Here is a 15,688-nt window from a genome sequence, read left to right as displayed (position 1 = left end):
ACAGTTTAGGCACTGTGAGGAAAGGGTAAACATAAGGAATCATTGAGGAGGGAATAGAATCAAAAATGGACGTGAAAGGGTGTTCTTGAGGTAGGAAAAAAGCTGTGTTAGTCAATAAGAGGGAGGAAAGATGTGAGTGATGGGTAAGGCTAGGCCGTCTCCTCACTCGCATGTCTATTTTGTACTATTTCAAAGCATCCCGCTCTGGTAAGCAAGCATTTAAATATAGGCTCTTTTATAAAGAGTCCTTAGCTATCTGCGCTCATTAGCCAACTGCCCCCGACCAGCCCCTCTTATTGAATAATATGTTGAATAATATGTTGGTATCAGGTGCTTGACTCAAATTAGCCTTCATAAATTCTCACAAGTATGCATTCGTTTGCTGGATAATGGGCGACCCAGTGACATAGACTAATCTACCCTAAAATATGTCGCTATCGTGGCTGATTCGGTTATTTCACCTGAGACGGGGCTATGTCTCACGTGACAGCCGACTTACCTGACCCATATGGTCGATGTAGTAGAAATACTCCCGGGTTCGACTACTTGGACTCTGGCCCTGGACATAGCTGACAGACCTAGAGCCAAGACCTGTCCGGAGCAAATGAAATAATACCGCCCGAGAAAGCAGCTTCATCTCAGGCTTCAGACCAAGACCGGAGCCCAGGAGTTGCGTGTAAACCGTATATAATGGGACTACCCTGACCAGAAGTCAAGTCACACGTCAGACACAAAGGAAGGACTACAATGACAGAGGCGCGTGAGAGAGAAGAAAGACTGAAATACAATGGACAAACTTGAGTCGGACAGAGAAGAGGGACTTATTACAATGACAGCGAGACGGACACAAACGAGGGACTATAATGCAAAAAGCGAGTCAGAGAGGGAACAGGTTAGAACTCCGTGGACTGTACACATTTTCAGACATGGAGAAAGCCAATACTGAGGCACGACCCACAGTATGGACTACGATGTGGCACGTTTTCATCGAGAGTTGTAAATATAACGCGGTCTTTTAGTTTTAAAAGATTTGAACCAATCACAGGCCGGAAAAATATATATTTTTTCCTAGTGTTGTTGCCAATAGCTGTAAAATTGGCACGCAATGTTGCCAGTTCTCTCACCTAGCAAGCTCCTTACACGGCCACTCACTTTAATGGTATGATTACACTTACCTGTAATCCCATACACTGCCCTTCTCTTCCTCGTCACAGTCCTTACCTTATGAAAGGATCTGGTCTCTAAGGAAACAACCCCGTGAAACGGCAAATCAACTGCTTGGGGCAGGCTGTCCCTTCCCGCTCAAAGGGAGGGATATAGAGCTGGCCCAATCCTAGCATGTCCTGTAATTCCAAGCAAAAGACCATTCAATATCCACCCAGGCATAGCTCTCAATCGTTCATGGCCCTTAGGCGGGTGAAACCACCCGATTTTGTAGTTGCCCATTAATTTTATGTCAAGACCGGAGGCTCGGATTATGCTTACTCTTCAACTTTACTGTTCAGCAGCAAAGAAACGTTACCAAAGAACATGAATACAAATCTGATAAAAACTACAATAACCATGTTTTTCTAAGCATTTGTAGATCATTTCTATTGGTCCTCAACTGACCATGTGACTATTCCAATAACCAATAAAACAAGTCCACCATGAAACAAAAACTCCTGTCCTCTTTCCCTTCCTCCTCTTTCTTTGCTGCTCGGGAGCGAGTCAAGTACTTTTCTTTATTACACTTTCGGAATGTGTGTGTGCATGATAACTTTCACCTAAGTGTGACGAGCGTGTTTAGTTTATAGGCGGAACATTCCGCAACGGTAAGGCGGCTCTGAGGGGCGGCGACCGCAACGGGGCTGGTGCTCCGGCGGCCGCAGCTCCTATGAACCGTCAAAGAGGGCACTACATAACGGAAGGGAGAGCGCGACGGGACCGCGTAGTTCCGGCGCTCTCTCCTTCGTTTCGTTCATTACAAAACTTATTCTGTTGGGAGTTGAACACGAGTGATGAACGGAAAGTGAGATCCTTTGTTCTATACAAATAAGGGCTTAACAACACGCATCGCACAAGCGTAGCGTCCTGTTACGAGTTTAGCAGCGCCCCTGCAGGCAATCCTCTGACACCGCACCTATAACGGGCACAGTCCCAGGTAAAACCTGTGAATTTGGAAATTACTATTATATCTTTGATATAAACTAAACCAGGGAAGAATTATAATTTACAAATTTAAACTACACCTGACCTCTGTTCTGAGAGAACCCTGGTATATACTTTATATATATTTTGAATATATATATAGATATATATATATATATATAATACCATAATACTACTCCCCAGGGCCTGGGAATCATGAGTTCCTCTAGTGATGAGGGGAAGGCTGGGGTCAGCCAAAAGAGGAGCCACTCGGACATGAATGTTGTCTTCCAGAAAGCCCTGGGGGCTTCTCTGGGACATAATCCTCAGCAGATAGCGCTGATCGAGGATTAGCTCAGACTTTCCCAGGGCCTGGAGGTGGACAAGAGCCTTAAGGCACGGATGAAGACAAAAGGGGGCAGTAAATTGGCTCGTAGGGCAGATGAAGCCCACACCCCCCCGAGCTCTCCACCTAAAAAGAAAGGTGGCAAAAGAAAGAGAAAGGGTAAGACGGTGCCTAGCAGGGGACGAGTTTCATCCTCAGATTCCTCTGACGAGGGTGAGAATGATTGGGAGGAAGAATACCCCAAGGAAGAGGAAGTGTTATCTATATCCTCCTCAGGCGATGAGAGACATGAAGTGTTAAAGAAAAGGAAGAAGGAGGAGGAGGAGGTTGCCGATGAGGGGGATTTTGATCCAGAAGCTCTGATCCATCCCAGATCCTCAGAATGGGAACCCCCCAAGAGAATTTCGGCATATCTAAAGAAACGCCTGAGGGCGCCATTAGCCAAAGAGGCGAGAAGCAAGATGAGGGCGGAATGCCCCAGACCACTTCTCCCTGAGGGAGCGGCAGACACGCCGGTAATAGATGAGAAGATGATAACTTTTATGAGTAAGTTTACCAAAGATGTGAGGAAGGGCCTTGATAGATCCTGGCGTTCGTGTCAGGACAAGATGCTGGATATGACGGGACTCCTCACAAAGATTCTCCAGATGGGAGAAGAAGCGAAGATGAAAGGGGAGCCGATTGACCCGGCAATCCTTATCGGATGGGCCCAAAGGGCTATATGCATGTTAGGAAACGCTAATCATGCCATAACTACAGAAAGAAGGAGATCTTTACTAGTAAAGATCGACCCGAAATTGAGCGAGTTAGCCTCCTCAGAATCTGCCACTTCGGCAAAGGGAAAATTGTTTGGGGACTCCTTCATCAAGGAGCTCACCAAATTTGTAAACTCCAATGCAGCTTTGGATAAAGCTCAAGCCTCCCTTAAGAGGGTCTTCGGAAGGCAGATTTTTGGACGGGCCAGCAGAGGAAGGGGTCGTTTGGCTGGCCGGTTCCAATACAATCGATCCTACCATGACAGGTCACAATGGAGAGATTATGAGGAACGCAGACAAACACCTTTCTTCCCATCGAGAGGTAGAGGAAGAGGAAGAAACTGGCGAGGTGAACGTCAGCAAAACAACCCAGGTGAGATTATCAACCCCACGTCTAAATACCATAGAGGTAGGTGGGAGAACTGCTCAGTTTTTAAAGAATTGGTTGAACATATCAGGGGATACCTGGGTGATTCAGACCGCGCAAGGCTTCTATTTAGACTTTCTAGATACACCTTAGCAGGAGAAACCACTAAGGGGGATAGTATTGAACAGGGGAGACAAGATATTGCTGGAAAAAGAGTTGAGAGGTCTGGAAAGCAAAAAAGCTATATGTCCCGCATCAGACCAGTCAGGGGGTTACATAAGCAATATGTTCCTAGTAAAAGGGAAACACAAGACAAGACCAATAATCAACCTGAGAGGTCTAAAAAATTACGTAGTATACAGACACTTCAAAATGGAAGGGATACACCTACTAAGGGATATTCTAATTCAGGGAGACTGGTTAGCCAGGATAGATTTGAAAGATGCATACCTGACTATCCCCATAGCAGAGGAACACTGCAGATTTCTGAGATTCATCTGGGGAGAAACGACATGGGAATTTCGAAGTCTACCATTCGGCCTAGCATCAGCACCATGGTGTTTCACCAAGATGATGAAGCCAGTTGTATCACACCTCAGGGCTCAAGGGATACGACTCATAATTTATCTAGACGATATATGCCTGATGTGCCAAGAGAAGGAGACATTGGTAGAACAAGTACAATTAACAATAGACTTATTAGAAAGCCTGGGCTTTATTATAAATTGGGAGAAATCCAGCTTAGTTCCAACGCAGGCAATGGAATTCCTAGGGTTCATAGTGGACTCGAATCAGGGAACCCTCAGTCTACCCATCCACAAAGTGAACGAGATCAAGAAACAACTGAGACACACACTAGCGAAGGGAGAAATATCGCTGAGGGACATTGCGAGATTAGTAGGGCGCCTAGCGGCATCAATACAAGCAATTTTTCCGGGGCCACTGCATTACAGAGCACTCCAGAGGTTGAAGATTTATCACCTCAGGAAGGGCGCTTCATACGAATCAAAGGTGAACATTTCCCTGGAAGTGAGGGAAGAGTTGAAATGGTGGCTCATTCATATGGATGCATGGAACGGGAGAGCCATATTTGGCTCATCCCCGGACCTGATCATAGAATCCGACGCCAGCAGATGGGGCTGGGGAGCCCGTTGCGGAGATCTGTCGAGAGGGGGCAGATGGTCGGATCAGGAGACGAATCTCCATATCAATTGCCTGGAATTACTGGCAGGGTCTTTTGCAGTGAAATGCTGGACACAGGAGAAAGTTCAATGTTGCGTTCTACTGAAAATGGACAATATCTCGGCAGTCAGATATATCAACAGACTGGGAGGGACAAGATCCAGAATTCTTGCGGAACTGGCAAAGGAATTTTGGGAACTTTGTCTGGAAAGGAGAGTTTCAGTGAGAGCAGAGTATCTGCCGGGCCAACAGAACGAAGTGGCCGACTGGAACTCCAGATACCTCAGAGACACCAGCGATTGGAAGCTGGACGAAAGGGTGTTCCAGGAACTAATGTCTCGGTGGGGTCCATGCCAGATCGATCTATTTGCATCGAGATTGAACAGGCAATTACCCTGGTTTTTCAGCTGGAGACCGGACCCGGAGGCAGAAGCGATAAATGCTTTTCTACAATACTGGGGTCATCAGAGGAACTATGCATTTCCTCCGTTCTCCATGATAACGAGGACACTTGCTCAGGTGAGACGTCAGAGGGCATCCCTAATCCTAGTAACTCCGGATTGGAGAAGTCAGGTGTGGTTTCCCAGCCTACTGGAAATGACTTACCAGAACCCACTGGCTTTACCCAACGGAGAATTAATCATTCGAGATCCCAGAGGTCTCAGTCACCCTTTAGTGAGGTCAGGAGGAATCAACCTGTTAGCGTGGGCGATTTCAGGGGATCTTGGATTAGGCCAGAACTATCGGATGAAGCTGAGAACATCATCAACGAATCCTGGGCCCCAGGGACACATAAGGCATATAGATCAGCATGGGTTAGATGGAGTAGCTGGTGTTTGGAGAGGAACATACATCCCGATAGAACGGATGTAGTGCATGTAGCAAATTTTTTAGCACAGATGGCAGCGCAGGGTAAGGCATATAGGACCATTAACACGGCCAGATCTGCGATATCAGCTGGACATCCTAGAGTTGATGGCCTAGCGATTGGGGAACACCCATTAATTTGTAGACTTCTAAGAGGAGTAAAGATGATTAAACCTCCTAGCGAGAAATATAGTCAGTTATGGGATGTAGATAAGGTCCTGAGATTATTTTTGACATGGCCAGATAATCAAGATTTGACGCGTAAAGCAATTTCAGGAAAGTTAGCTATGCTCTTATGTCTGTTAGCATGTAAAAGATCTTCTGATGTTAGAGCGCTGGAGGTTAATAGGAAAAGTATGTCCCCTAATGGAGTGACCTTCCTCATTTCAAAGAGGACTAAAACAGGTTTGAGATCTATTTCATATGAAGCTTTCCCTAACCAACCAAAATTATGTCCAGTTAGATGCCTAGCGGCATACGAAGATATGACAAGGGAAATAAGGCCCCAGGGGATAACTCAATTATTGATAGCGATTTGTAAACCTTTTAAAGCGGTTAGACCGGCTACCATAGCCAGATGGCTTAGGTGGGTGATGGCAGAAGCGGGCATAAACATTGAGAGGTATGGAGCCCACTCAGCCAGAGGAGCAATGGCTACTAAAGCATATAACATAGGTGCTAGAGCAGAAGACATTATGAAATCTGCGGATTGGTCGAATTAATCGATTTTTAAAACTTTCTATTTTAAACCTTTAGAAAGTGCAACATCGTTAGTGGTAAGTAAGCTTTGAACAAGCATAATCTGAGCCTCCGGTCTTGACATAGAATTCAGATTTTCCACACATTCGTTACAGAAAGTCATAATTCTATTAAAGACACAGAGGCGAAGGATTATCCCACCCGATCAATCGTAAGAATTAGTTGTATTTCATAACATGTTTTTGTTGTTATGTATGTAACAAATTATTCAAGAGGTATAATGAATATGATACTGTTGCTAATGATCAATGTTTGTACAGCTTACTAATAGATGTGGAATTTACGATTGACCCACCCTGTATCGGTTTATAGTCATTTTTTCTAATTTATGTTTTCTTTAGGGACGATGTCAGATGGCAAACAAGCAGGAATTTGAATGGAGGAGAATATTAAAGAAGTACAGAACTCATCCTCGCAGGGACAAAGAAAGAGAAGGAAGGGAAAAAGGACAGGAGTTTTTGTTTCATGGAGGACTTGTTTTATTGGTTATTGGAATAGTCACATGGTGTGTTGAGGACCAATATAAATGATCTACAAATGCTTAGAAAAACATGGTTATTGTAGTTTTTTATCAGATTTGTATTCATGTTCTTTGGTAACGTTTCTTTGCTGCTGAACAGTAAAGTTGAAGAGTAAGCATAATCCTTCGCCTCCGTGTCTTTAATAGAATTATGACTTTCTGTAACGAATGTGTGGAAAATCTGAATTTCTATGGGGGTGTAGGGAGTTTGGTGGGTGAAAGAGTTGCCTAGGTGGCGGATGACACCTGCCAAAAGTGGGTGAGTTGAAAGGTATGCCCAGGGTAGAGCAGGCGGGTAGCAGGACTGTGTCGAGCAGCCCAGTTTATTGGGCCCGGCAAAGCGGGCAGCTGCCCGGGGTGCAATTGCGTAGCTCTCCACCATTTGTGTCGCAAAGGCGGGTGAAAACACCCGATTTTGTTTTTGGCGGGTGAGAGCCCATTGAAACGAAAGGGCGTGCAGGAGGCTTGGTGGGTGAGTCAGCTCTTTACAAGGCCGGTGACACCCGCCAAAAGCATGTGAGTTGAGAGCTATGCAATTGCCCAGAGGTGGGTGGGGGGGCATAGCTCTTAACCATTTCTGTCGCAAAGGCGGGTGAAGACACACGATTTTGTTTTTGGCGGGTGAGAGCTTATTGAAATGAATGGCCTTGCAGGAGGCTTGGCGGGTGAGTCTGCTCTTTGCAAGGCGGGTGACACCCACCAAAAGTGTGTGAGTTGAGATCTATGGGGGGGGTGGAAGGGCAGGGCTGCAATTGCCCTGGGAGGCAACATTTCCCATAGTGTGTGATTGCCCGGGGGAAGAGGAGGTGGCACTATTTCCCTAGGCTGAATATCGACAGCAGGTACTGCCTCCGCCTCTTCTTACTGGCATAGTTACACATTACATGAGCCAGAGGCTCTCTGAGCCTGGGTCATGATGGGGGAGGGTAGTGCAGAAGTAATGGAAACTACCCGGAATGAGCCTGTGCTTCGTGCCTCCAACTACTCACGTGCAGTGTCCCCGGCAGTGGCTCCTAACTTGCTCACAACATTATGAGCGGGAAGAGATTGCAGGGACTCGATGGACAGGGCCATTGCTGAGTCAGATGGTCGCCATGCTGCAGCCGTCTGATTTATAAAAGGCATTTCTCCCTTTTATGACTTTGGCACGCAGAGCTGTGCCTTGTGTCACAAGAGTAATAAACAAAGTAGCGTCTCAATGGAATTAAGAGGGAATTTGGGCCGTAGAGACCGAACTGCTGGGGGAATCCTGACAACTAGTCGCCCCCGCCCTAATTAATCTACAAAGAAAGCTTGTCGACCCTTTGTGAGCTGCAGGAAATGTTATGTTATGGCCAGAGTGATTTTTCTTTGTGAGACCTGCCGAAGACCCTGTGTGAGCTGCCGGACAACTCTGGGAAGCTTGTGTGCCATGGCATAAGGTGCTCTCTGTGAAACACACAGGCGACCATGTGAAGAACTAGAATGTGATGCCTGGACTAGGGACCGGGCCTCAGGTGTCGCAGAGCGCTGCACGGGCTGGCTGCACGGGAGGCAGACACGGGACAGCTTCGCTCTGTGGCTAGAGCGGGAACTGCCCTCGGCAGGCATTTACCACACCTTTATTTGCTTGCCCACGTGATCGGGGTCACGTGGACATCACATAGAACACCCTGTATGAGGTACTAGAAGTGCTGTAGACCTGTGAGTTGTGGGAGAGCCCGCAAACACCTGGAAGAGGGTTTATGAGCAGTGGGGAAACCAGTAAACAAATGGGAAATACTATTGACCTGGTGTTTTGAGGAGAACCCTCCCATTTCGACACCAAGTGGACAGTAGCAATGGTTGGACATGCTCTTGCACAGGTGAGATCCTGGGGCGTTTATCTTGGTGCTGACTCTTTCCTTAACCGTCATAGCTGTCAACTCACACGCTTTTGGCGGGTGTCACCCGCCTTGTAAACAGCTGACTCTCCCGCCAGGCCAACTTCACGCCCATTCGTTTCAATGGGCCTCTCACCTGCCAAAAATAAAATCGGGTGTTTTCACCCACCTTTGCGACATAAATGGTTGAGAGCTATGCTTAACCGTGTTTTCTTCAAAAATAATGGCCTGATTTTTTAAGTGGCTTGGCTAAGGTTTTGGCCAAGCATCTCTGTGTGCTGTTGATGGGAAAACTCAAGGCTGACACTTGAGGAAGAGGGTGGAGGTAGCACACACCATACGAGGAGGGTGGCATAAAAATGGTAACACGTATGTTAGGAGTTTAAGAGGTACGGGGAGGCGGCCAAGATGTTGGAAGGAAAAAAAACAGTCGGCCCTCTTGGTTTTCTTTCCATCCTGTACGTACTAGAACGGATTTGGGGCATTCTTCTCTTAAAATTTCACAAATAGGCCACAAATGGAGGGCAATCTGAATTTCATTTCGTTGTCAACTGGTTGATACTGGTTAACTATTGGGAAATCAGTTGATTCAATGGTGTGGGAATGGGTATACAGCTGGTTTCCCAAGGGAGGGTGGTTCTCTCTAGTAGCATTGCGGAATCAAGGGTATACTTTTATTACCACTTTCGAATAAGTGGCATTCATTTGTCTTTCCTGTATCGTGAGTTGCCGGAGCACACCCCAAAAGAGAATTAAGTTAATAAAGTTGTTTAGTTGAAGGCTGATGTGGCTTCCATTCAATAAACCTATTTACGAGGGTGTGGCTGGCTGCGGCATTCTATGGCCGCTTACTAACGGAGCACTTGTGGCACCAGACCCATTTCCTGGGGTGGGCGAAGCGGGCAGCTGCCCAGGGAGCAGACCTAAGGAGATTGGGGGCAAAGGGGACTGAGGGGAGCTTTAAGGGTGCAGAAGTAAGATTCTGACACAGAGGGGTCATGGGGATTATTAGAAACGTTTATTCAAAGGTAAAAAGGAAAAGAAAACTCTATCTCGCCCTCTCTTTAAGAGGGGTTTCCCTGCCTCAACTGAGTGGCTAGTGTCAGAATGTCCAGAGCAAAAGTCCCAAAGTCAGAATCCTAACACTGCCTAGCGCACACCAGATGGCTCCTCAATGTCACTTGGCACCTTGATTAGGAAAACAGGGTTAATTGTGTCTCACCATGCAGACAGTAGTCCATAGCAAATCAATGCAGTGATATGTGTGCAGCAATGATTTGTGTGCTGCACAATTCACTACCCTGTTGTTTAATGGTGTCTATGTGGTACTCCTCCATGTAACAGCACATATGCCTGTTTTTGTTTGATGTGTCCGATGTCCATACCACAGATCACGGGAACGTTTTGCGTATGTGGCTCTGATGAGTATGCCATACCAGGGATCGAAATTAAGATCAAATAAGCAGGAGCTTCTCCTGGGTATTGTAAGGAAGGCATGGTTTCAACAATGAAGACAGGCACAAATTATCACATTTCAAGGGTGTTTATTGAACTTCATTGCGTTCAGAGCGTTTATTGAAATGGGTTGGTTGAACTCCTATCTAATCCTAAATCTAAAGACGAGGGCAAGCTACAACCATCAAATAATAACGCAGTCCTAGTCAAATCTCTGTCAAAATAAAAGGGCCTATACTAATAAACATATTGCCAATCCTTACTTCTAAATACAAAAGGGTGTGGGACAATGGTGTATGCAAAAGAGAAGTGTTCAAGAAATAATGTATCAGGATAGTTGAGCCGTTGGCTTCCCTTCCTCACATTTTCAGTACGGGGCAAGGTGGCATGTTCGAGCTTCGCACACACTCTGGCTTCTCGGCTACGAGGACACAGTTCAAAGCGCAGACACCAGGGCCTTCTGTCAAGGCCTCTTTTGTGATAACAGTCTCTTACTGCAGAGGATCTGTCGTAACAAAACAAATCTGAAAGTTCCATTCCTATCAGGATTTTCACATGCGCAAGTTCTCACTTTGAATGTTCATCATGGGTCTCCCTTCTTCAGGCAGAGACCCACTTTTTATCACAATGTTCACACTTGCTTACCCTCATTCGGGCTTGGACTATGGATCTCCCTCATTCGGGCTCGGATCCTCTTGGTATGGATCTCCCTCGTTCGGGCTCGTATCCTCTTAGTATCAAAATCGAAGACTTTCGAATGTGCAATGGGTTTTGCCTAAACCGTTGCAGGACCACTTCGATTCACTTCATACAATTGTTTTCATCAATCTTCTACTTTCATTTCTCTTGGCGGGACACCTTATAGAGACCTTCCATTGAGCACATTTACAGTGCCGGACCACTCTGTCAACCGTATTGTATCTTGCTTTCTCAAGTTCAAACATTCATCAGCAGTTTAGCTTTACTCGCGCCTTTCATCACACACGTTTAACAATGTTAATTCCATTGCTCGTTATACAATGTTCCCGCTTGCAACCTTGACTACAACAAAGACCAGTCTTGCATTGGTCTCCCCAGCTCACCGGCTGTGTTGATCTCTCTGTTGATTCTTTGTTCTTGTAGTCAAGGACAATACCATGGCAACTGCTGCTTCTGCCTGCCTTCATCAGTTACGCAGGAGGGTCCTTGGTATCTTCGACACACAATGCAGGATTCTTCAGTCTGATTTCCTGGCCTTACGTTTTCTGCTTTGAAGGATTCTTGAAAGTAATGGCATCTTGCTGAAAAGGTTAAGGGTATTTCCCTTCTTACAAACCCTTCTAGGTTTGCCATCTTTCTACCCTCATTCAGCTGCCTACTCAAAACTGCTGTTCCTTCATGTGCTTTGCCTCGCTCAGAGTGTGCTCTTGTGCTATGCCTTTTAATCGGGTGGGGAAGTTTAATAGAAGTCAGGTGTGAGTGATTGTCAATAATTGCCTGACTTTGCCTGACCATAGTAGCGGGGCATGTCAGGTACATTTCTCGGGTGTGAGTCTGTTTTCTCCCAGAGCGGGCTGTCAGTGTGGAAGAGTTTGTGAAGTGGGGGTAAAGTTCCCACGTATCCTACCTGGTAGGATGGGGTAAAGGTGTTACAAGGGGAGGAATACTGCGTCTCGCCATCCGGTGTCCCACTCCTCGAAGACCCCTCACCAAGGTGATCCTCCCACACTAGTCTACCCCCAGGAACTGGATCCAAAAGCAATGGCCGTGTCCTGGCTACCTGGATGTCAGATCCCCAGGGACTAGCGGGTGAGACACCTTCTGGTTTTTCACAGTATACAGCAGTGACCAGGAGCTACCGCGGCAGGAGAAGGAGCTAGTACATAGAGTTCTGCAAATCTAACTTCCACATAAGATGCACAAATATAATTTTTTCCCTTTATTTATGACTGTATGCTTTATAGGATATATAGATGTGTCCTAATGTTTATTTATAGATTGTCCCAAATGCACAGAGCTAGCTTTAAATGTTATATCAATGTGTGCTAATGTTTATTTATACTTTGTCCCAAATGCACAGTTACATTCACATTGATGTGTTTGTTCAGCATGGGTTGGCCTGGGGAGCCAAATGTAGCTGTTGGTGTCAAGCTAACCATGCTCTTGTAGGCTACAAGCAGGTGCTTAATAGCTCCCAGCTCCCCTCAATTTTGAACCCTGCATACTTCGTTGATTGCATACTGTGCAATCAAAGAAGTTACCGCAAATTGTAAATCCACTAGGCCAAACACCCTTTCTGCACTGCCACACCATGATTTTCACTAGCTGCAGGCCAGCACAAATAAGAGATGCTGAGGCCAGCTCTGTTAGATAAAGCATGGGCCTGCTCTTTTTTTCAGAAATAACCCCTGGGGCCTGTGTAATGGTGAAGAGATAGTGGCTGAGGAACTGTGGGCCCTTTACCATGCATTAGAAGCCAGTTTTGTTTAAAATGAGTAATTGGACTTATTACTGGTCAGGCTAATGTTTGTAAGAGGTACAATTCTTTCTGTGTATCCTTTCTGTGCATTGTTTATTGGGTGCTTTTTGTAGGGTACCCTTTCCTGTCTATATATATATTTCCCTAAAGGTGTTTCTGTATTGGGGACTCGGCATGCTCACACAGAGACCCAGCACCTCCTCATCGAAAATTCTCCATAAACAAGAATCAAAAGAGCCCTTGTTCCCCATCTGAGTGGCTGATATTTCAGACATTTTATACTTACAGACAAAAACCTAAGCTGTCTGAATGAGTATGTATGGAGACACACATTTTAATGTTAGGGTGAGTAATGGGATCACCAAGCCATGCGTCTGTTATGTATTTAGAGATTCACACATAAACCCTTTTATCACAGACCTGTTGATCAAATACAGAGATCTACGATCACAGTTATATTCCTGAAATGCTATGCGATTTCATGCAAAGCAGCCAGGAACACTCATTGGTGTTATTTATTCCCTTCCACACTCTTATAGAGGTATTTTGAAAGAGAACAATAGGAGTGTACCTGACTGTCTATCTTGAAATGATAACCTATCAGAAAATCCTTCTATCTGAAAATAATTCACATGGTTAGTCTAGTATTGCCCATTGCGAAATATAAGTGAGGTGGTATAAACAGAACGCCTGCAATACAGGGCCAGTGTTTAGTGGGCACTCTCATACCATGGCAGGCTGGTCACACTGCATTGTTGCAGTAAGGACAGTTTGAAACTGCATTCAGGCAAGGCCTTCCCTAAGAACAGGTGACAAAAGAACCATTTACTTGTGCGGCAATAGCTATGCTTTCACATTCAAGTTCTTTTGTAAAGTACTTAAATTACAATGTAATTAAACCAGCTTCTGATATTGAGGATGGGTTTTGTCACACAATACAGAGCTGTAGTTTGGGAGGGACTGTGCCAGTTAGGGAAAAGAGGGCGAATTCTAGTGTTTCACCCTGAGCACCAAGTTGGCTAGAAACTGCCCTTGTGACGAGGAAGAGGACTCATTCTAATGAGATTACCGGTAAGTAATCTTAGCATTACCACTTTGTCCCTCTTCCTCGCCCCAGTCCTTATCTTATTAGAGCTTCAGAGCATTATGTTGGATATTGGGAGAAAGCAAGCAAAAACTCAATGCCGCAGTGGACGCAGTGAATATTTATTCAGGTGCACTTCAATCATCAACGCAGGGCAGGACCGCAGACCCAAAGGAAGGCCTTGGGGGTTCCACTTACAACTTGTAATGTGTAATAAAGGTATCTGGCAAGGACCACACGGCTGCTCTGCAGATATCATCAATAGGAACCCCTTTGGCAGATGCTCAGGAAGCAGCCATAGACCTCATGGAACAGCCCGATAACCTGCCAGAGGGGGATTCTTCTACCCCCTGGTGGGGCAGCCCAGTAGTGTTCCTAATGCCTCTACTCGAGGTGGCAGTGAAGGGCTTCCTACCTGCATGACCAGGGCCAAAGGATACAAAGAGGTGGTCCCCTTGCCTGCAATCAGAAGTTCTGTCCAAGTATACCTTGAACACCCTCCCAACATCAAGGGTTTGGGGTGCCATACTATCAGGCGAGGCAGGGCCCAGGGTAAGAAGGACTAGGTCCTCATTGAGGTGGAAGTCCGACAGGACTTTCGGTTGGAACAGAGGAGAGGGATGCACAATTAGACCCTCAGAGACGAAATGAAGGAAGGGGGGTCACTGAATGCTCACCCAGCCCCTAGTCCACCCAGACGTCTGGCCGGGGAGAAGGCGACCAAGAAGAGACACAGGAATGGACTCAAAGGATTCGGAGGGAGCCTTAGAGGGCGCCCGAAGCACCAATGGGAGACCCCAGGTGGGGAAGGTAAACCTGCCCCAGGGCAGAAGATCTCAAACCCCTTCAGCAGGCAAGCTGCCAGATCGTAGATGTCAGACAAGGGGGCCCAAGATTTGCGCAACATTCGGTTTGTGGCCAGCTGGGCCCTCGGGGAGGAGACAGCTAAACCAAAACTGACCCCTTCCCTCAGGAACTCAAGTGCTTGGACACGGTCGCAAGCCAGGGGGTCAAGGCGGGACTGGATGCACTAGTTAAAGAAAGATTTCCAATATTTCGAATAGGAAAACAGGGTGGAGGAACGCTTGGACTGCCAAAGCAGGTCTGGGGACAGCTCCCCCTCTAGGCCTAACCATTCAGTAGTCAGGCCGACAGATGGAGTCACTTGACTGAAGAGGAGATGGCTACTGCAGGGGGAAAGGACTGAGGGGAAGGGGAGGCTGGACACCAACAACCGCAGCAGGAGGTGAAACCAGGCCTTCCTTGGCCAGTGGGCTGCAATAGGAAGGATCCAAGAGCATACCTCGTCTATTCGAAGCAGGAGCCTCTGAAGCAGAGGAAGCCATAGAGGCAGGCCCTGGGCCAAGGCGCTGAAATGGCATCCAGCCCTATGATTGCTGCGTTCAAGGGAGAAGTACTGTGGGAGCAGAGCATCCGTGTACGAGGCAAAGAGTTACACAGAAGGAAAGCCCGGCACGAGCAGACTATTTGGAATGTCCAAACTGAGAGGGAGAAGTCCAGCGAAGTGGGGAATTGATGTCTGAGAGAATCCGCTCAGATGTTTATTGTTCCCAGGATGTCGGTTGCTCTCAGTGAAAGAACGTTACGTTCTCACCAGTCTATGATTCGGGACATCACCTACCGCGGAGATCGAGACTGAGTTCCCCCATGTCTGTTGATGTAAGACATAGTCACCTGATTGTCCTTTAGCACCTGCACATCCTTCCCCTAGAGAGTGAGCCATGACAAGGAACGCTTCCCATACCGCAGAAATCTTTCTCCAGTTGGGCGACACAGAGTCATACCTCAGCGGTCATCTGCCCTGGGCTGTCAGCTGGTTGCAAGTGGTCCTCACCCTTCTGGCTGGCATCTATCGTGAGAGCGATCAGGAGCAGAGGAGCCA

At 46.6% G+C, this 15,688-nt stretch overlaps 1 protein-coding gene across 1 annotated transcript in view; it reads right to left on the bottom strand.

The window, feature by feature from the left end:
• The window catches only part of C5QH8orf82 (chromosome 5q C8orf82 homolog), a 348,224-nt gene extending 347,478 nt beyond the window's left edge, over positions 1-746 (bottom strand). Inside the window, exon 1 of the mRNA XM_069621772.1 lies at positions 500-746. Within this exon, the coding sequence (XP_069477873.1) occupies positions 500-637 (138 nt within the window). The 5' untranslated portion in view covers positions 638-746. The remainder of the gene's footprint in view (positions 1-499) is intronic.
• Positions 747-15,688: the final 14,942 nt, after the last annotated feature.

Source organism: Ambystoma mexicanum, chromosome 5q (assembly GCF_040938575.1).
Source record: "Ambystoma mexicanum isolate Mex_15411 chromosome 5q, UKY_AmexF1_1, whole genome shotgun sequence".
Classification (NCBI taxonomy): domain Eukaryota; kingdom Metazoa; phylum Chordata; class Amphibia; order Caudata; family Ambystomatidae; genus Ambystoma; species Ambystoma mexicanum.
This window is presented reverse-complemented; position numbering and strand designations above follow the sequence as displayed.